The sequence below is a fragment of the Dipodomys merriami genome, unplaced genomic scaffold (genome assembly GCF_024711535.1).
Source record: "Dipodomys merriami isolate MVZ:Mamm:240054 unplaced genomic scaffold, mDipMer1.0.p SCAF_25, whole genome shotgun sequence".
Classification (NCBI taxonomy): domain Eukaryota; kingdom Metazoa; phylum Chordata; class Mammalia; order Rodentia; family Heteromyidae; genus Dipodomys; species Dipodomys merriami.
In genome coordinates, this window is record NW_027203937.1 from 20338673 (window position 1) to 20360645 (window position 21973).

The 21973-nt window shown below is 39.5% G+C and overlaps 2 protein-coding genes across 2 annotated transcripts; both read right to left on the bottom strand.

Annotated features, from left to right (window-relative positions):
• Positions 1 to 5488: 5488 nt before the first annotated feature.
• On the bottom strand, positions 5489 to 13189 carry LOC138836605 (olfactory receptor 56A4-like). The gene is given in 4 exon segments (XM_070035377.1): positions 5489 to 5572; positions 5574 to 6400; positions 12015 to 12250; positions 13020 to 13189. Coding segments are annotated over 4 exon segments (1317 nt in total).
• Positions 13190 to 17813: 4624 nt separating this feature from the next.
• Or52l1 (olfactory receptor family 52 subfamily L member 1) lies at positions 17814 to 18809 on the bottom strand. Its single transcript, XM_070034741.1, has one exon. It carries the CDS (start codon positions 18807 to 18809, stop codon positions 17814 to 17816), a length of 996 nt encoding a protein of 331 aa, XP_069890842.1.
• Between the last annotated feature and the right edge of the window lie 3164 nt (positions 18810 to 21973).

A 21973-nucleotide genomic window follows, 5' to 3' on the forward strand; every position in this document is an offset into this window, starting at 1 on the left:
ATAGATCAATAGACAGACAGAGAGACAGGCAGGCAGACAGATAGATTCCCCATATATATGTATATATATGTATGTGTGTATATTTATATTCCCCCTCTACAATCATGTCCTATGTCATTTTTTGTTTAGTGTAGATTCTGCATACAAGTGAAATAAGGTGATATTTGTCTTTCTGTACTTGGTCTATCTCACTTAACACAAAACCCTTTTGCTTGAATTATTATTTTCCATTTCTTCTGTGTCTGCATCCTTTATAAAACTAAGTTTATGTTTGGAATGATATAATATTTGCACATAGTATGTGATTTTTTTGTTATTGGTACTAGGCTTTGAACTCAGAGCTTTAAGCTCACTTGACTTGCTAACTCAACTATAACTCTTCCACTTGACCCACACCATTAGCCCTGTTTTTCACTTGTTATTTGGCAGATGGAGTCTAGGATCTAGTGGACCTTCTTGCCAGGGATAGCTTGGAACCATGACTCTCTAGATGTCAACATCCTGAGTAGCTAGGATTACAGATGTGGGCCAATGATGCCTGGCCACAATGTGAAGTTTTAATGTATACATACATATGTATATGTATATATGCATATTATGTGTGCTTTCATACTTATATGTATGATAACATTCAAGTAAGAGGAATTGTATATCTTTCGCCTTAATTTTTTTGGTGGTACTAAGGTTTGAATTCAGATCTTGATCTTGCCAGGCAGTTGATCCACACCTCAATCTATAATTTTTTATCAGTTCTTTATGATGAATACATCAAATTCTGTATTTTGAGATATATAATGCACTCTTGTTGATTCAATTCTGCTATTCTATCCTATTCTGCTAAACCATAAACACCAGGACATATTCCTCCTTTCTAAGGGTAAGCACTGTACCTGTTCACCAGCCTTTCCCCAACTCTCTACCTCCTGCTCTCTCACACACCTCTGGTAAATTCTATCCTATGACCATAAACAGCAATGGGTCATAAACCATAACATCTTAAAGACATATCACTTTTGTAGTTATCTACAATGCAATGGCTTAATGAAAAAATATGATGTACAATGAAATGTTTCTTATTAATGGTAGGACATGATGGATGAAAATCTGATTCCTTCCCTGGATGAGTGCAAGCCATCCCTACATATGTGCATATGGGCAATAGTAATGGAAAATACTTCCAGATAGAGCAGCAGGAATGAGGGCACTGGGGATGATTTCCAGGCACAGTCTCGCTTTTTGATCTCACATGGTCTATGTTTCAGGACTAGGAGAATCTTCTGTTTCCAGTGATAAGGCATAGCTGGGCGAGACTGTGTCATGTTCAATTTGTCTCTGTTTTCTGAAGGGAACTTTGAATTGGGTATCAGCTTCACACAATACCTAGATAAGTTAGAACTGGCCAGACATAATACCTAGAGAGAGAGAGAAAAGCTGTGCATATATTACTCTCCCAACCATGTTATCTCCTCTTGGATGAAAGGAAAGATCCTAAAGAGACTCTAGTAACTGCCTCAATTATGTCTTGTTCATGCACTTCAGCCAAGATCCTCAGTTGAGTAATAATTGTGTCACAACCTGCCATGTCCAGGGACAAGGCAGTAAGGGAGATAGGATGGTGGAATTAAGGTTTGGGTACCAGGGAACTTGTAGCCTTCCACCAACTTCAGGTCCCCAAGGTCCATTTTACAAAGTATTTATTGAGTAGGTTCAGGAGCTTATGTGCAGAAAGTGAGGTATAAATATCTGTGAAATCACAAGCATCAATCACGTGATACAATCTTACTCAAGTCAGAAATGACTTCCTTATCTTAGGAAGTAAAGGTAAGCAGTAAATGAATTACAATTTGCACAAATTTTTATCTATCCCCAAGCTCTCAGAAAGTTTGGGGTTGAATTAACCGACACCCAGGACAGATTCCTATCAAGCCAGAACTGATTGACCTTTTCAGGAAGCTCTCAGCATTCTGGGAGTATGTTGTGACACGGTCTTCCAAGCTCCCAATCCTTAAGGGTCTCAAGGCTCAGCTTTTGGGGCTCTCACATAATTGCATAGAAGAAAATACTGCGTGTGATAGCAAGGAGAGAGACAGACAAGGGTGATGCCAGCAAGAAGAGATGTTATTACTCTCTTAAAAATGCTTCAGAAGTGGGTCTTTTCCTGCAAATAAAGTGTCATGTCAGAGCTAGTTCTGAGAAAAGGTTCAAAAGCAATTCTATCCCCACCCCACCCCCCACGAAAGAAAGGTGAACTAAAATGAGTCCTCAGTGAGACTGTCTGGAGAAAATACATAAGACAACACTGAGAGGACCTGTTTACTCTGTTGTTATTATTTTTCAGCTGAACTGAGAATGGCAATTCTGCTTATTGATTTAGGCAGAAGCAACAAAACAATAAAGCATCCATAAGCACACTGTGTGATCAAGAGCCAAGACAATTCCCTAAGAATGCTGCTTGCATGTAATTGTTGTATGTATGTTGGATGTAAATGCTGCTTGGGGTAATTGTTGTTGGGAGTCAGGGACAATCAATCACATGGCAGTAGGCGTGATATAGCCACAGGTCACTGATGTGTCTCCTGTGGTCTTTCAGAAGGATACATGTGGGAGGCTTCACAACATGCCAGACAGAAAAAGGATAAACACAATGTGTGTGCAGTTAGTAATTTGTGGGACATCAAGTCATTTTCTTATTCTCACATGATAGTCCTCACATAAGCAAGAGAACCACCCAAGAAAATAAATTATAATAAATGATGACTATAAGGACCAAGAAGGCCCAAGGTAAACAAGGAGTGTGAGAACAATTCTGCTTCAGTTCAGAACACAGAGCAAGCATAACCAGGAGACAAGTAATAACACCAATGACAACTCACCTAAGGTGGAATTCAATATGTGTATATTTAAGGTACTATACAACAATTTTCATATTTACTTCAGTGTAAAACTAAGAAATACAATCATTATCACCATTTCCAAGGTAATAAACCTAGACTCCAAGATGTTAGCCCAAGTTTATAAACTGAGTAGACCAAAAAAAAAAAAAACCAAGCTGATTTATCTGAGAATCAAATTCCAATTACATAGACCATCCCAATCCTAGGTTTAATGTGTAAAATTTTCATTTAGTACTGGATGTAAGACTTCGTGTTATGTACTATGAGAACATGTAATAGCATAAGACTTGTTTGTTGTTCACAAGTAGTTTTCAAGGAAAGGAAGGAAGAGATGTGGTTAAGAAATGTTCTAGCTCTGCCACCCCCTTTTTTCTGTCAGTCATGGGGTTTAAACGCTGGGCCTGAGCACTGTCCCTCAGCTCAAGACAAACATTCTACCACTTAAGCCACAGTGCCACTTCTGGTTTTCTTGTGGGTTTTTTTTAAGATAAGAGTCTCACAGACTTTCCTGCCCAGGCTGGCTTTGAACAGTGATCCTCAGATCTCAGCCTCCTGAGTAGCTAGGATTACAGGTGTGAGTCACCGGCACCCAGCCCCCATTTTTATCTTACGTAGAAAATAATCAAGGTAATGCTGCAGAATTTAAAATGAAAAAATACTCTTTCAACCTAAAAGAAGTTTATGATGATGTCAGAAAAAGAAAGCTACTCAAAAGGCAAGCTTAATTACAATTGAAAGCACCAAGGAAGGAAGACATCCTGTGGGAGGTGGTATGTGAATTAAACCTAGTATAGGTACCTCAGTCCAAAACAGCAGAACACTATCTCAAAATAAACAAAATAAAAAAGGCTACAGGTATAACTTAAGTAGTGGAGTGACTGCCTAGCAAGTACAAAAGGGAAGGTAGGAAGGAAGGAAGGAAAGAAGGAAGGAAAGAAGGAAGGAAGGAAGGAAGGAAGGAAGGAAGGAAGGAAGGAAGGAAGGAAGGAAGGGAGGGAGGGAGGGAGGGAGGAAAAAGAAGGAAAAAAGGAAGGAAGGAAGGAAGGAAGGAAGAGGGAGGGGGAGGAGTAGGATGGAAGGAGGAGGAAAGGAAAAGAAAGGAGGGATGGAAGAAGAAAGAAAGAAACTAGGAAGGAAGGGGAGGAAGGGGAGGAGGGAGGGGTGGAGGAGGGTAGGAAGGAAGAAAGACAAGAAAAGAAGGAAGAACAGAAGGGAGGGAAGGAGGGAGGAGAGAGGGAAGAAGGGGAGGGAGAAAGACAAGTAAAGAAGGAAAGAAGAACAGAAGAAAATGTGAAAATAAAAAGATAAAACTTAGAAATTCCTTATGGTCAAATCACATAGGATAAAGTGAAAATTCTGGAGATGTGAAAATAATGAGTAAAAGAATATACAATATCCAAATCATAACACTCTTCCCCAACCTCTCTACAAACTACCACATTGTCAACTTCCTTTACAGACCACATCTGAAGAGAGAAAATCCCGGTGAAGAGAAATAAAGGACAAGAAATGCTGCACACAGAGGATGCACAGACTGAGCCACTGAACTGGACCCAGGAGGATCTGCACAAGCACTGGATGGAGCATCAGGGAGTGGGATCGTGGGGGCAAAAATGAGTCAAGGGCATCCAGGACAAGCATTGGACCTCAGGAGCCAAAGTTTTTGAGTCAAGACCTATGCTCAGCCTGGACTATCTCTTCCAGGCTGAGTCAGATACAGGAGAGGAATCTATGTGCTTTACAACTCAGAATGCTCAATAGGAAATGGACTCATTACCTTGCTCATGTAACTGAAACCCCTCTGTATAGTATCTTTAAAATTATATATATATATATATATATATATATAATTTCATAAAAAGAAAACTAGTGGGTCTGACAAAGGGTATTTTCTTTCTGAGTCAAATGCATCCACTGTAACTTTACTAAGTTCAGCTAAGGTTTGGTAAAGAAAATTATCCTTTGAAGCAACAAGGGGAAAAAGTCATGATAAATTACACAGGTCTCTAAACATTTACACAGAGTGAGTCCAAGGGAGGATATTCTTAGGAGAGGATCACAAAGGTGCAATAGCTATGTGCACATGATCATACAAAATAATATTCATCGGAATGAACTCCAGGAAATGGAACTGTGAGTTTGTTTTTCTTTGTTGCTGTTTTTGTTTTCTTTTTATTCTGTCTTGTTTGTTCATTTATCTGTCTTTTGGAGGTTAAGGGGGCAGAGATAAAGGGTGACCAAATGCAGTAGTAATACACACTAGGCACTAAGTTGAAAATGAACTATACAACTTGTGAGTGGGGACAGGAAGGAAAAACTGGGAGAAAGCAAGGGAATGGGTGACATTGTTCAAAAGAAATGTACTCATTACCTGGCTTATGTAATTGTAACCCCTTTATACATCACCTCTACAATAACAATTTTTTAAAAATTTAAAACAAATTTGTTATTACCAGAGATATCAATAAAAAGCTGAGTCCAAATTCATTCATTTTGAATTCTTTTTTTTTATTATTTCCAAAGGAATTGTTTATTTCCCTATTCTTTATTAACACCACCAAAGGTGGGGGGGGGAGAGGGGAAGGCAACAAATTTTACAACCTCCTCTGTAAGTTCTGGATTCCCTGCTTGATCTCCTTGGTTTTCACACCATACACAATGGAGTTCAGGGCTGGGGGGGGCGGGGGGGGGGGTGGACGGGACCAGGTGGTGCAGGATGTTGAGCAGAATGGGGACATCTGGAGGAATTCTCTCTCTGGCCAGGTTAGTGATGACCAGAACCAGCAGCACCATGCTGAAGAAGAGGATGAGGATGAAGTGGGACCCACATGTGCTCAGGGCCTTGGCCACTGCCCCCTCAGCCTTGATCCTTAACACCACTCTCAAGATGAAGGAGTAAGAGATCACAATAAGGATGAAATCAGACCCCAGCAGCATCCAACCTATTACAAACTGGTAGAGACGATTGAAGGTGATGTCATCACAAGAGAGTCTGGACACAGACAGGTTGGTGCAGATGTAGTTCTCAATGGTGTTCCCTGCATAGTATCTTAGTCTGGCAGAAAGGATGGGAGATAAATGTCGGGCTATCACAAAAACAGAAGCCCTGGCCACAAATTGATCCGTGATGATGGAAAGGTAGCGAAGAGGGTGGCAGATGGCCACATAGCGGTCATAGGCAATGGCCATGAATGTGCAGGATTCCATGGTGAGGATACTGTTCATGATGAACATCTGCAGAAAGCAAGCAGAGAAGCCAATGGACTTGTTGCCAAACCAGAAGTTGTCTAAGACCTTGGGGATGACGGCGAGGCAGAGCACCATGTCCAGCAGGGAGAGGAGGCTCAGCAGGTAGTACATGGGTTGGTGCAGAGAGTTATCCAGGCAGATGGTGAGGAGGAGGGTGATGTTGGCCCCCATGGCCAGCAGGAAGAGGAGGCTGAAGGGCAAACACAGCCAGTGCTGCCAACTCTGGTCATTAGGGAAGCAGATGAGTGGAGATGTTGCTGGAATTCATCTGGAAATCTAGAACAAATTATAATGAAAACGGAAGTATATGAGCACCAAACATATGCGATCTATATGCATAGAACTTAATTTCTTTTGGGCCTTGAACCTATCCCAGTGCAGTTAAAAAATCATCAACCCTGTTTATGGGCATGTGGTTCTTTGTGCCAGTACTATTCTAAATGCTTCATATTAGTTAGCTCATTTCATCCTTTAAAAATAACTTTGAAGAGTAATTAGTATTGTTATGTTAACTTTACCACAAAAGGAGAGATAAGGGGAAGCAAAATAGTTTGATTATAGGAAGTGGTGAAGCCAGCACTGTGGGCCACAGAGTCTGACATTTCTACACTCAGCCACTACGTTACCAAACTTTGACAGGCACAGTTACTTATCTAGTCCTTCCCTTCCTTCCTCCTTTCTCCCTCCATTTTTCCTTTCTCCCTTCATGCCTCCTTCCCTCCCTTCCTCCTTCCTTTCCTCATTCACTGTTTTCCCTTCTTTCAGTATTTAGAAAGGATAGCTACATTGAGAGTTCTGTTTAGCTGACTCCATGTAAGCCCAGAAAAAGCCAATGACCTGTCTTCAGAATTTGTTCTTTTCAGTCTTCAAGAAGTGTTGGGTTAATAGTAGTAAACATGTACTTACTACTTTTTGGACAAGGAAATGTGGAACAAACCAAAGAAAGATGAATGAAACAAGGTATGCAATCTCACATCATAGTGGTAGTTAGGACTTCCTATTCTTGAGCTTTCATAACAGAAAGAATGAAAATTGTACTAAGAAATTAGAGATGGTGATGAAGAAAAGAAGAAAAAGGCTGGGCATAGTGACTAATACTTGTAATCCCCACTATTTGGGAAATGGAGATTGGAGGATCATAGTTCAAGGCAGCCTGAACTGGCATGGTGGCTCACATTTACAATCCTGGCTATGCAAGAGCTCATCATATGAAGATTGTGATCTTAGGCTAGCACCAAACAAAATATGTTAGCTTGTGTCTGGAAGAAAAGTAACCAAAAAAGTGGGGAGGGTTTTGAGAAATTGCTCAAGTAGTAGAGTGCTTTCCTAAGAAGCATGAGGAACTGAGTTCAACCCTCAGTTCTGCTAAAAGAAGAAGGCAAGAAAGACAGAAGAAAGAGAGAGATGGAGGGAAAGAAGGAGGGAGGGAGAGAGAGAAGGAAGGAAGAAAAAAGAGGGAGAAAGGAAAAAGGAAGGAAGGAAGGGAGTCTTTTAAACATTTAGTTTCCTATGTTCTTTGAAAAGAATTCCCGGTAGAGATGAAGAATCTCAAAATTTGCAGAGACCACAATCCTTGCACAAGTTACCTCTAAGAATTTGAACTGGGTAACTTTAAGGAAAGTAATCAGAATAGGTAAGGGACTCAAAGCTGGTTAACTGGTGAGTTTTAGGCAGATATACCTATACAGGAATCCATTAACCTAGGGATCTTTGTTTGGAAAACCCTTCTGCTGTCAGTAATGTCTGTGTTCTCAAGCATCCACTCCACTAAGGTCCTGGAACAACTATAATTAAAACAGTCCTTGTAATTTTGTATAGTGACCTATAACAATAGTGAATGCTAAGAAACCTTCACTTGGAAGGTTTTTGGAAACTGGCTGCCATTATGCTCCTCACTATTCAATCTCATCAGTTCAGATTCACCAATGGAATCTGCAGTGATTCCTGTGTCCTGGCATCAATGTACAGAAAGCATGACCTCTGACAACAGTTCAAAAATACCTGACAAACAAGGAGAGAATCAAAATGATAGCTGACGATCCCAAAGTCCAAGCCCAGCTTTGATTGACTAGAAACAAGAGCAGTCACCTTGCTTCACGGATGAATTTAGACTCAGGGATAAAAAAGGAAGAATTTTAACCCAGTCAGGAAGAGAGCCTTGTTTTCTTAGCCAGAGGTCTAAAGCCTATGGACGTTTTGGGGACTCCACCACAGCTCTGAGAGAAATCAGAATCATATATCAGAATGATGAGATCCTTGGCAGGCTCTGCATCTACTAGGAGTTCTACTTTCTTTCTCTATTCCAGGCTCCTGGACTTCCTGGACACTTCCTCATATCTTTCCTGGCTCCTGAGATTCACCACTGCAGAAGGCTAAACTGCTAATAGTTCTAGATGCCTGGATGCATCTAGGGTCAGATGCTCCACTGTGACTCATCCTTCCCTATTGCTCTTCTGAAGCTGGAGCCTGGACCCTGTGGCCCATTTCCCAGAAGAATAGACTATAAAGTACCTAATTCAGTAATGGGAGTTAAATGAAGGGGGAGGGGCAAAGGCATTGGGGAGTCTCAATAATGGAAAGGACAATTTGCAAGCTGAAATAAACCAAATATGGGAAGAAAAATAGTACATAGGCACACTTTATGTGTCTAATATGAATTCATAGAAGCAGAGGGTTACAATAGGGGTTACCATGGGCTGGAGAGTTGGGGGAACCAGCAGATGTTGGCCAAAGAACACAAAGCTTCAGTTACGATGAACAACACAGCTGCACTATTCACAATAGCCAAGTTGTGGAAACAGCCCAGATGCCCTAAAATAGATGAATGGATCCAAAACATGAGGTACCTGTTCACAATGGAATTTTATACAACCATTAGAGAGAATGATATTCTGACATTTTTCAGGAAAATGGATGGACCCAGAGGTGTTAAGTGAGGTAAGCCAAGCTCAGAAAGACAAACAGTGCATATTTTATCTCATATGCCAAAGCTAGATCTAAAATATACCAGGGCATGATCATTTATACAGGTCTCTAGGTATTCATACACAGTGAGAAAGGAGGATACTGTTAGGAGAGGAACAGAAAGACACTATGCCTATGTGCACCTGATCATATAAAGTAGTATTTATCGAATTGAACTCCAGGAAATAGAAACAAGAGGGTTTATTTTGTTTGTTCATTGTTGTTTTTTTCTTTTCTTTTGGCTCTGTTTGTTCATTTATATGTCTTTGAGAGTGTAAGGGGAGGCACATCAATGGAGGGACAAAGGGTGAGCAAATGCACCAATGATACTTACTGTATTGAAAATGAACTATACAACTTGAGGGTGGGGATGGGAGAGGAAAACTGGGAGAAAGCAAGTGAAGGAGCGACATTTTTGAAAGGAATTTTTTTTTACTTTACTTATGTAACTAAAACCCCTCTGTACTCACTTTTTATAATAACAATAAAAAATTTTAAAGAAGAACAAGTATAAGAGATCATTATGTAGATAGGGTATTTGTACAGTTGAAATTTCATAGAACAGTAGATCTTAAATGTTCTTACCACAAAAAAGGTGAAGAAATGTGAAGAAATGGATACATTAAGTTAGCTCAACTGTAGAATTCAGTTGGTTATACATATTGATACTAAAACATCACATTGTACATTTTATATATACATGATATTTGTAGTGCTAGGGATCTAATCAAGACATCAAATAACAGATGCTGGAGGGGATGTGGCCAAAAGGGAACCCTACTGCACTGTTGGTGGGAGTGTAAACTTGTTCAACCACTCTGGAAAGCAGTATGGAGTTTCCTCAAAAGACTCCACAAAAAGCTCCCCTATGACCCAGCAATCCCACTTCTAGGCATTTACCCAAATGATCACAAACAAGGCCACACTAAAGCTACCAGCACGACTATGTTTATTGCAGCATTATTTACCATAGCTAAGATATGGAACCAACTCAGATGCCCCTCAGTAGCTGAATGGATCAAGAAAATGTGTTGTGTTGTGTGTGTGTGTGTGTGTGTGTGTGTGTGTGTGTGTGTGTGTGTGTATTAATTCTATGCCTCCATCACAAAGAATGACCCACCCCATTTGTTAGGAAATGGAAAGACTTGGAAAAAATTATATTAAGTGAAGTAACAGACTCAAAGAAACATAGGTCCCGTGGTTTCCCTTATTTGCAATAATTAGTATACATCTAGGATAATTCTACCAGACAAGCAGAAAAGGTCAAAAGCAATGTACATATGACCATATAAGATGATGTTAAGCAAAATGAACCCTAAATATGGACACAAGAGGATGTTGCTGTTGTTTTTAATGTACCATGTGATATTTTTGTTTGTTTCTTTTGTATGTTCTTCCTCCTATGGTATAACCCCTGTTGTCACTGTATTTGATTCTGGTGCCCTGCATCTTGTATATATAACTTCAGGGGGGAACAGAGTTGGGGAACTGGGGAGGGAAGGGATAATAGAGGGGGAAAAGGAGGGGTAACAATACTCGATAGGAAACATATTCATTGCCTTACTCATGTAACTGTAACCCCTCTTTAATTAATTTTTTATTGTAAAAATGTTGTACAGAGGGGTTACAGTTACATGAGTAGGGTAATGAGTACATTTCACAGCAAGCATTGTTACCTCCTCCTTTATTTTCCCCCTACCATCACTTCCCTCCCCACCTCCCCAACTCCTCCCATCCCCCCCACCCTGACACTGTAAAGTTCGTTTTCAAAATAGTGTCCTGTACATCTTGTTGTCACAATGGGTCAGCCTGTATCTCCATTTAAGCATTCTGCAATATCCCTTCCCCTCCCCAAATTACAAATACATATATACAAGGTGCAGAGCACCAGCATCAAATCCAGTGAAAACAGGGGTTATACCATGGGGTGAGAACATACAAACAAGAGGATCACATAGTGTGTTGTAAGTACATTAAAAACACTAGCAAGAAAACAAAACAAAATACCACTTGTGTCCCTGTCTTGGGGCACATTTTGCTTAACATCTCATATGGTCATATGTACATAGCCTTTGACCTACTCTGCTTGTCCTAGACATGTACTAGTCACTGCAAACAAGGGAAACCATGGGACCTATGTTTCTTTGGGCCTGGCTTACTTCACTTACTATGATTTTTTCTAAGTTTTTCCATTTCCTAACAAAAGAGGCATGTCATTTTTCTGATGGAGGCATAGAATTCCATTGTGTGTATATACCACATTTTCTTGATCCATTCATCTACTGAGGAGCATCTGGGTTGGTTCCATATCTTAGCTATGGTAAATAATTCTGCACAGTATCTTTATAATAAAAATATGTTTAAAAAAGACTAGCATGTGGATAGGGGAAAAGAAAAGAAAATTTTTGATATTATAAACGCTTGAATAGGAATACAGGCTGACCTGTTGTAACAATGAGATGTACAATACACTATTTTGAAAATGAACTTTACAACTTCGGCGGGGGGTGGGGAGTAGTTGGGGAGGTGGGGCAGGAAGGGATGGTAGGGGAAAAACAAAGGAGGAGGTAACAATGCTCAATAAGAAATGTAGTCATTACCTTACACATGTAATTGTAACCCCTCTGTACAGTATTTTTACAATAAAAAAAATCAAAAAAGAAAAAAATGATATTATGTCAAAGAAAATCCTTTGAGAATGATTTCAGGTACATGGAACTGACCTAATATAAATAGATGAGAAACCCATTAAGATTATTTTTATCTACTTATTTATTTCTATTTTTATTATCTTTAAGTAGAGAGTCCTGTCCATCATCTGCCCTTTCCCCTCTGACACCTCCCCACCTCGTTCAAGTACCTGCTTCCTGGTGTTTATTTTGTTGAACTTTGACTTTATCTTTCTACAGAAGTACACCGAGTTCTCTCTTAAAGCTAGATTTACCTTATAAACATATAAGTAACGCAGATTTTTTGAAGCAGCATTGTAGGTCCACTTGCCAAGACTGAGAATGCCAGGATTGTTATTCTTGCTGATGTACACAAGGAGGCACTGTTGTCTTGCTAATAATGGAGAATTTGCAAACTCCTGGATATCGTTTGGGTTCTGTGGCTGCTCAAGTTTGATATCCCATGCTGGGACTCTGAGATCACAGCACTCATTTGGTAACAATCGTAAGTTTAGAATATATCCCGAAGCACAAGGGAGTATCAAGATGACAAAATACGGCTGTGGGAAAACGTAATGCTCCTTCAAATATCCTTGCTTTTCTTTTGATCATTGGCCACCAATGTAGACTTCCTTCTCCCCCCCCACCCCCTCTTTTCTTTATGGTTATTATAAAGGTGATACATAGAAGGGTTACAGTTACATGAGTCAGGAAAAGAATATCTTTCTTTTTGGACAATGTCACCCAGTCCATCACTCTCTCCCAGTTTTTCTTTCCCTACTGTCCTTTTAACATCAGCTTAATTCCAATGAACCTGTTACTCTGCCACTGATTTCTAAATTTTCTGTGGTACTGAATACACAGTGTTCTGTGGAATCAGATTTTCTTCTTCAAAAGGCTCTGAGTTCTTCAAGCTTATTCCTCTTCAAATGTGCTCGCCCTGAAAAGAAGTAAGGAGAAGAAGGGCAAGGGAGGAGAGGGCCTGTTGTGATCGGCCGTCTCATGCTCTGAACACAGTATCTTCTGGCCCAGCTAGAACATGTGGACTTGTATGAGCAATGTGACCTTTCCTAGACTTTCTCAGTTAAACTGATAGTATTCCTGTACCCTTCCAATGTAACACAGCTTTCATGGATGCTTTCAGGTCTTCAGAGAAGACATTTTTTAATGTGAAAACCTTGTGGCAGAGGTGTATCCACCATTTAAGACTTAGCTAGTTGATCTATCCTCCCCTACTTCTCACTTTCTCCCCAGACCCCCGTGTGTGGGCATTCTTGGCCCGTCTTGATCCTCTGGATCCAGCTGCTCCAGCACCTGCACCGGGCTTGATGATTCCATGGGGAATCTGCAAGACACCCCTTTGTCATCACGTAGGCTCCAACTGTTAGTGCTCATTTCTTGATTCTTTAACATTGTACAACAGCGGTGGAGGGTTAAAAATTTGGGAGGGGGAAAGACTCCTCCTAGATGCTCTGAAATGTGCAAGTGCATATGTGAATGCAAATTTCAAGAGTGAAAATTGATTTGTGGGTTCTAAAGCTGATCTTGACTCCTAGCTGACTAATGCCAAGAAGCTAGTATAGATCAGATATTCTGATATATGCCAACCATAAAATACTTGGAGATTTGTTTTAACTGTGTTTTGGTTAGATGACCTGAAATGTCCTAGCCACTAAGACTACTATGTGTTAGTTATGGGATCTTAATCAAGTAAATTTCACATTTTCACAGAGGAGATAAATATGTATCTGTAGGTAAACACAGTTTGCACTAGTCAAGTAACCAGGCTTCCATAGCTCCATACAACATACAGTGAGAGACAGACAGACAGACAGACAGACAGACAGACAGACAGACAGACAGAGAGAGACAGAGACAGAGACAGAGACAGAGAGACAGACAGAGACAGACAGAGACAGAGACAGAGACAGACAGACAGGCAGGCAGGCAGACAGGCAGACAGGCAGACAGACACAGACTGTCAGAGACAGAGAGATTGAGAGATTGACCCCCTTCCCCAAGGAAATAATTAAATGATAGGCTAGACAAGGAAAATCATCAAGACAAGAGAGAGGGATGGTAGGAAGTCTGTTAATGGCTTGGTGGAGATGATGTCTGAAAATTGTCAGTATCCTTCTAAGGATACTTGAAAACTGACCCTGAAGTAACAGGTAAGTAGGACATTTCAAATAGAAAGTTTATAGGTAAGTCAGAACTGACTACTCACATCTACAATCCTACCTACTCAGGATGTAGAGATATGAGAATCCCAGTTCAAAGCCAGCCTAGGTAGAAAACTCTGCAAGATCTTTTCTCCAATTAACCAGCAAAAGTCCAAATGTGGAGGTATGTCTCAAGTGATAGAGTACCAGCCTTAAGCAAAAGAGCACAAATCCCTGAGTTCAAGCTCCAGTACAGCATCAAAAAAATAAAAATATAAGAAGTCAAAATTTGACAGTCTACATAAGAAAGGTTAAGGCCAAGGCAGAGGCAAGGGCTAAGAACAGAAGTATTACTTAGCATTCCTAGTAATGAGAGTCCTTTGCAATGTCTTCATGTCACATGACATTCTGATAAAAAAATGAGTGCACAAAAATGAAGTAATTAGTAATTATAGGAGGAGGTGCATATATATTATTCGCTTAATTTAAGATAAATTTGAGAGGAGTTTGGGGAAGATTTAGACTTCAGATGAAAAATATGTTGAAGAGAAGCCATTAGAAATGTGTTTAACTATGTAACCGATAGTATCTTCCAATTTTAGACAATTTAATTAGGTATAATCAATTCATTTCACTTCCTCGTTGTCTTAGCTGGCCCACCTGTCTTCCACATTGCCTAAAAGGTGCTTGAATTAGAAAACAAGCACATACTTCTTTTACTGGTGTCCTGGGTAAATGTGTTTGGGAGTTGTGTCACTGTAGCATCCTGCTGTTAGTAGTAACTCTATCTCTTTCTATTGCACAGGAGGACCGGGTACAACCACAGTAGATACAGTGAGAAGAACAAATAGATAAGAGCTCCGTGGGAAAGCAGGACATGAGCTGTTCTTGCTGCGGACGTAGGAACACAGCCCTATTCATTTCTTTCTGGGAGGGGAGTGTCCAGGACACTCTGGGCAGAGATACCTCAGGAGCACAAGGACAGCCAAAAACTTAACTTTCAAAAGGGATGCTTCAGTCAAGCCAATGAAAAATGACAAGGTTCTTTACAGGTCTTGACCCTCCCTTTTCCTCTAGCCCTGTCTATATTTCCCAATCCTTATTTGCTAGAGAACTCTGTGTATGGGTTATTGGTTAATACATATCCCCCTAATACATATCCCATTGTGAAACTATAGATTAATCTGTTTCAACAAAGACTCCCAAAAATGCAATGGCTTAATCCAGACACAAGTTTACTTCCGGTTCAGGTTTAAATCAGGTGATGGCCTAAGCAGGGTCAGACACACGGGCCCTTCTATATTGTTCCTCTGCCACCTTCAGCTCACATTTCCATCTCATGGTTGCTGCTGCAGATCTCAGCATCAAGTAATATAAATGATGAGAAATACTTCTTTTTATAGCCTATCCAAGCAAAATACCTCTGGGGTCAAGAAAGAGAGTTTCCAATGAATGTAATATACCACAAGCTTACTACAGGGTACATGAACCATCAAAATCCTGCAATAAGAGTAACTCCGGCCATCCTTCCTATATCATACACCTATGGCAGCCAAACTAAAGATGAAAAACTGGAAGCTGGTAATCTTAGTTAAGATTACACTTCAGAAGGCTAAGATCTAAAGATCATAGTTTGAAGCCAGCCCAGGCAAGAAAATCTGTGAGACTGATCTCCAGTTAATGACCAAGAAGCCAGATCTGGAACTATGGCTCAAATGGTAGAGCACTAGCCTTGAGTACAAAAGTCAAAGGACAGTGCCCAGGCCGCAAGTTCAAACCCCAGGACTGATACACACACAAAAAATCAAGAAGGAATACTTAATATCTCTAAGGAAAAAAAAAGTTTAGTGGAAGTAAAGAAAATAGGGTAGCAGAACTTGTGTTTTGGCTGAGAGCCTTTTTCTTGTGAGGCAGGCTCTCTATCGCTTAAGCCAAGCCCCAAGCCCAGGAGTAGAGTTTAAAGAATGGAGATAATAGAAACTTCAATGTCCCTCTCATTTCTACTGTACAAATCTCCAGAATATGATATTTTCACCACTTGGGCATCATATTTCAGTATAGCAATGGCTTAAATTCTTCAAGGGCTGAACTAAATATGCTACTTTCTAGGAATACAAAAGAGTTAAACCAGCACAACTATGTTTATTGCAGCATTATTTACCATAGCTAAGATATGGAACCAACCCAGATGCCCCTCAGTAGATGAATGGATCAAGAAAATGTGGTATATATACACAATGGAATTCTATGCCTCCATCAGAAAGAATGTCATTGCCCCATTTGTTAGGAAATGGAAAGACTTGGAAAAAATTATATTAAGTGAAGTAAGCCAGGCCCAAAGAAACATAGGTCCCATGGTTTCCCTTATTTGCAATAACTAGTATATATATGAGTCAAGCAGAAACGGTCAGATAAGTTGATGTTAGGCGAAATGAACCCCAATATAAGGACTCAAATGTTTTATTTTCTTTCTTGCTATTGTTTCTAAGATATTTATAAGATGATTTCTTGGTTGCTTTGTATGTCCCTCCCCCATGGTATAACTCTTGTTTTCACTGTATTTGAGGTTGGTATAATTTGTAGAGGGGAAGGGAAAAAAACAAATTGTTTAAATAGGGATACAGGCGGACCCATTGCAACAATGAGATGTACAAGACGTTATGTCAAAACACAAACTTTACAACTTTGGCGTGGGAGAGGGGGTGGCGGGGGGCAGGGGAAGAAGGAAGATGGGAAGAGATGGTAAGGAGAAATAGGAGGAGGCAACAATGCTTCATAAGAAATGTTCTCATTATCTTGCTCATGTAATTGTAACCCCTCTATATGGTATTTTCACAATAAAAAAAAATAAAAGAGTTAAACCAGATCTTACAACAATATCCAGCTAACAGGTTGTGACACTCCTCTTACAAGATTTTACCCAGTTGCTATGAAAAGGAATAGATTTGACTGATGGCACTCTATTTTCAGAAGACATAATTACTTCTACATTTACTACTTGCTTTATTAAAGCTATGCTACTGACACCCAAACTTAGCACATTTTGCTGATTTTGTTACATGCTAATAATAATTAATTGGCTTATTTTGTTTTGCTAATACTTATAAAACATACCACACACATATATAATACTTGGTCTTATTCCTTCTTTAACCCTAAACAAAAAAATAAATTTAAAAGTAAAATCAAGCTTTTTAAGAGAATCCAGGCAATGTACACACACATACACACAGACACATACATAAACACATGTATATATGTGTATGTGTGTACATATATATAATTCTCTCTTGTAAATATGATCCTATATTATTATTCCTATGACTCCTATATAAAGTACCTATCTGCTTATATTAGTTTTAAATAAATGAACATTCTAGATATTACAATGACTGCAAGATTTTTTTCATATTGTTGACTACTCAGGTGGTTTGAAGATTCCATTGCTACACAGAAGTACAGTAGTCTATAGATCATTCTAGTAACCTAGAGGTTTTGAAGACACTCTACACACAAAACCAAACAAAGGATGGCTCTGCCATTTCCCATTCCAGACAGCATTACATTATCAGTTCTTATGTAAGGGCAGAAGTGATAACATATCCATAATATTATCTATGTCTCTTATCTCCCCAAACCCAAAGATTGGATATTTGTTTGGACTAGAAGGGGAAAAAAGATGAGAAAGACAACTCACATAAATCCAACTATCCAGACGCATCCTAGGAGATTACAGACACCAATGCCTGGGAGTATTCTAGTCAACTAGAAGGCCTTCTTATCATGGAATGGATACTCTGAATATAATCCAGAGAGCCCTGGACTACTGTCTGTGTCCATGAAAGGAGTTTCTGGAGAAAACAATTAGGATCTGCTCAGCTCAGTCCTTTGATATAGAACGCCCTGAGCACTCGCTGGCGGATCTGCCGAGTCTTTACCCCGTAGACAAGAGGATTGAGGGCAGGTGGCACCAGGAGATACAGTGTGGCCAGAAGAACATGGACATGATGGGGGACATGATGGCCAAAGCGGTGAGTGAGGAAGGAGAACATTCCGGGGACATAGAAGATCAGGATAACACACACATGAGAGCCACATGTGCTAAAGGCCTTCACTCGGGCCTCAGCCCCTGGAACCTTCAGCACTGCCTGTAGGATGAGGGCATAGGAAATTCCAATGGCTAGCACATCGAGACCAACCACAAACAAGGCCACTGAAAGCCCATAAGCTCGGTTCACCGTGGTCTCTGAACAGGCAAGTTTGACCACAGCCATGTGTTCACAGTAGGCATGGCCAATGACAGTGGTCTGGCAGAAAACAAGGCGCTGCAACAGGATGGGGAAAGGGATGAGAAGGAGCACACCCCGCACTAGGACCGCCATTCCGATGCGCCCTATGATCCCTGCATGGAGGATGGTGGAATGGTGCAGAGGGTGGCAAATGGCTACATAGCGATCCAGAGCCATGGCCACCAGGACACCGGATTCCATGGAGGAGAAGGCATGAATGAAGAACATCTGAATCAAGCAGACAATGTACCCAATCTCATGAGCATGCGCCAGAAGCACCGCAAGGGCTTTGGGTGCTGTGGAGGAGGCCAGAACCAGGTCAATGGCAGCCAGCATGGTCAAAAAGATGTACATGGGTTGATGCAAGGATGAGTCATTCCAGATAATGAAGATAATACTAACATTGCCCACTAGAGCAAGGAAGTAAAGGACACCCAAGGGCAAGGCTATCCAGTGCTGACTTTCCTCTAAACCTGGAATACCTACTAAGAAAAAACAAGGCTGGGGTAGCCTCCAGCTAGAATTGCTGAGGGCCATGAGCAACAGCTTAGACAGGAAAGAGGGAAAAGAAATCAGCTGCATGATCTGTCCATTCTTGATACATTCTCATGTTGTCCAAATAGGGCTACCATCTTCATCAGAAGAAACAAGTGACTTAAACTGTAACACAGAAGAATAAAGTCAGATATAAAGAAGACAAAATTCTCCTCTTTGGAGATATTTATGCACAAGGTCTTTCTTTTTAATATATATTTTTATTGTAAAGATACTGTACAGAGGGGTTACAGTTACATGAGTAAGGGAATGAGAACATTTCCTATCAAGCATTGTTACCCCCTCCTTTGTTTTTCCCCCACCATCCCTTCCCTCCCAACCGCCCCAACTCATCCCTACCCCCAAAAGTTGTAAAGTTCCTTTTTTAAAGTGTCTTGTACATCTCATTGTTACAATGGGTCATCCTGTATCTTTATTTCAGCATTTTGTATTTCCCTTCCCCTCCCCAAATTAGAAAAATGTATATACAAGACGCAGGGAGCCAGAACCAAATACAGTGAAAACAGGGGTTAGACCATGGGGGAATAACATACAAGAAAAACAAAAAAAAATCATATAGTACATTATAAGTACATTAAAAACAACAGCAACAAAGATAAAGCCTCTTGTGTCCCTATCTTGGGTAAAAATTTCTCTTCATAACAGTAAGATTTCAATCTGAGGAACCAAGCAATGGTGCTTGTGTTTGTGAAGTCCAAAGCACATGTTTCAAAGCAATAGGAATTAACTCATCAAATAGTGCTCAGGACAGCATGGCATCAGAAATACAATGTGTGCATTTACAGATTCATAATAAGCAGGGTCATGAGATCTAGGTTTTAGTATCAAAAGGAACACAAAGGTTTTTGTTGTCACATTACCTTAATGCTCTGATCATTTCAGTAATGGATTCACTTCTCACATGGGTGTTTTATTAATCTGATGGTCAAAAATATTTAGACAAAGTGACATATTAAAATGTTTGGCAGTTGTAACCTATTAAGTGTTTTTAGACAGAAAACATCAGGTTTTATTTTTGTTTTTGACATTTCTGACTGTAAGCACAATAAATAGGGCCTACTTTGAAACTGGCCTTTTACTTGCCCACTTTTCTGAAGAATTATTTTTCCCCATGTGCCTGGAATTTAATCAATAATGACTGAAGAAAAAGTGTGTTAAGAACAGATTGTAAAAGGCTAATTTCTGGCTTTCTTTTATATTTCTTTAAAAAAAACCTACTATTTGGGGAAGACTGTTGGACTGCCCAAGGGCCCCATGGTAATATCTCACCAATCGATCTAACTTTCATATTAGAGAGTAAAGGTTAGGGTACTCATCAGAAAAAGTAATAGCTAAGTCTATCAATTATTATATTCAGGCTTTCCTTTGCTTTAGTCTTCATGATAGCCCTATGTTTTTATATAATATGTTTTTATATAATATCATTATAATATCTTTCACATATCTGAGTCAGCTAAGTCAATTTTATCTTAGAAAGAAGAGTAAATGCATGCTTGTCTTAGGAGAGATGATTAAATGGTGCCACTTTAGAACTGTCAATATTTTAGAACTGTCAATTTAAAAGAATTCTCTTTATTGATACTCTGGATGTCAATGAACATTGCAAGTACTGTTACTTTTGAACCTAGCCTCTCTTAGTTTCCAAGATATAGCTGTTCATCCTGTACTACTACCTGCCATCTTTGCCATCTCATTATAAGTTAATTCCAGGTACTCATATTCTCTTCTCTTCTTATTCTATCCATTATCTCTGAATTGATTTGGTCCAATCCCATGGTTTCAACTATTTGCACACTTTCATTGATTCTGAACTTATCTTTGGGGCCAAGTATCTCTCTGAAAAACAAGTCAATTTTCCTATTTGTTTCTTTAACACATACCACACACTCAATATATTCAAGACTGGATAACCTGACATACCCTTTCAAATCTTCTTATCTACTTTTTGTCAGTATTTCTGTGAGTTACCCTCCCAGCTTGAACTAGGAACTTAGTAACTGTCATTACTTATTCTTATACATCCTATCCTTCATCAGTTCCTGTTGACTTTTTAAAATTTCTCACATAGCCACTTCATTCTCTCAAGCTTCCCCACCCCCCAGATTCACAAGCTTACAGCATACTCCAGTTGCTCTTATTTGGACTACTTCCTTTTATCTCTTTGCCTATGCTGGAAGCCCCTTCCAAATCCACCTTCAGATCACAGGTTCTTCCTAACACACAAATGTCCTTTTGTCTCCATCATTTTACAATCCTTCCATAAATTTTCAATGCATAGAAGAAAAATCATACTTTTAGCATGGGGTTTTCAAAGACTATCTTTGTGTGTTTCTTTCATCTCAAGACTAAAATATTTCCACATATATGTTTTGTTTTACCATTGCAAACTCCTCAGAATGACATGACTAAAGTATCCTGTTTTACAAACAACTATGTGTTCCTTTTCTTCCTCTTTTGTGTAAATTGATCCCTCTCATTCATCAAATTTTGGAGTCCACTCTAAATTTCTTCTTCCGTTTTAACACTAATTATGCTGAGAATTCTATTTTATGATAATCCTTAACTTTTGAATTTCTACTACTCTAGCTTTTCAGTGTCTTAATGCTTTGATTCAAGAGATAAGAGCATATCTCATTAAAGTTGATTACGAAAAGTTAGCATGGTATACTTTTCACAATATATATGAGATATTATAAAGAGAGCTTTGGAAGTAGACAGACAGGTTTAAATTCTACCCATTTCCTGTTCTAGGAGGAAAACTTTAGCAGGCTACTTATACTCTTTAAGCCTGATTTTTTCCTATAATAATGGAATAAGTTGTATCTGCTGGGCACTGGTGGCTCATACCTATAATCCTAGCTACTCAGGAGGCTGAGATTCAAAGGGTCAAAGCCAGCCCAAGCAGAAAAGTCCATGAGATTCAAATTCCAAAAATAACCAGCAAAAAAGATGGACGGGAGATCTGACTCAAGTAGAAAAGCAAGCCAAGCAATAATATCAATCATGTTATAAATGGTAATTATGTATGCAAATCTGTATTTATAGGTTATCCTCTAAATTATGCTTACCTTTACTATTAACATTAATAGAAGATAACTAAATAAGAGATAATACATATGTTTCTTTAACCTCTGTGACTGTCCTGTGTTTCTACTTTTTGATATATCTGACTCATATAATATTATGTAGGG

Coding starts and splice junctions, on each gene's coding strand:
- Or52l1 (XM_070034741.1), bottom strand. CDS start 18,809: ATGCAGCTGATTTCTTTTCCCTCTTTCCTGTCTAAGCTGTTGCTCATG.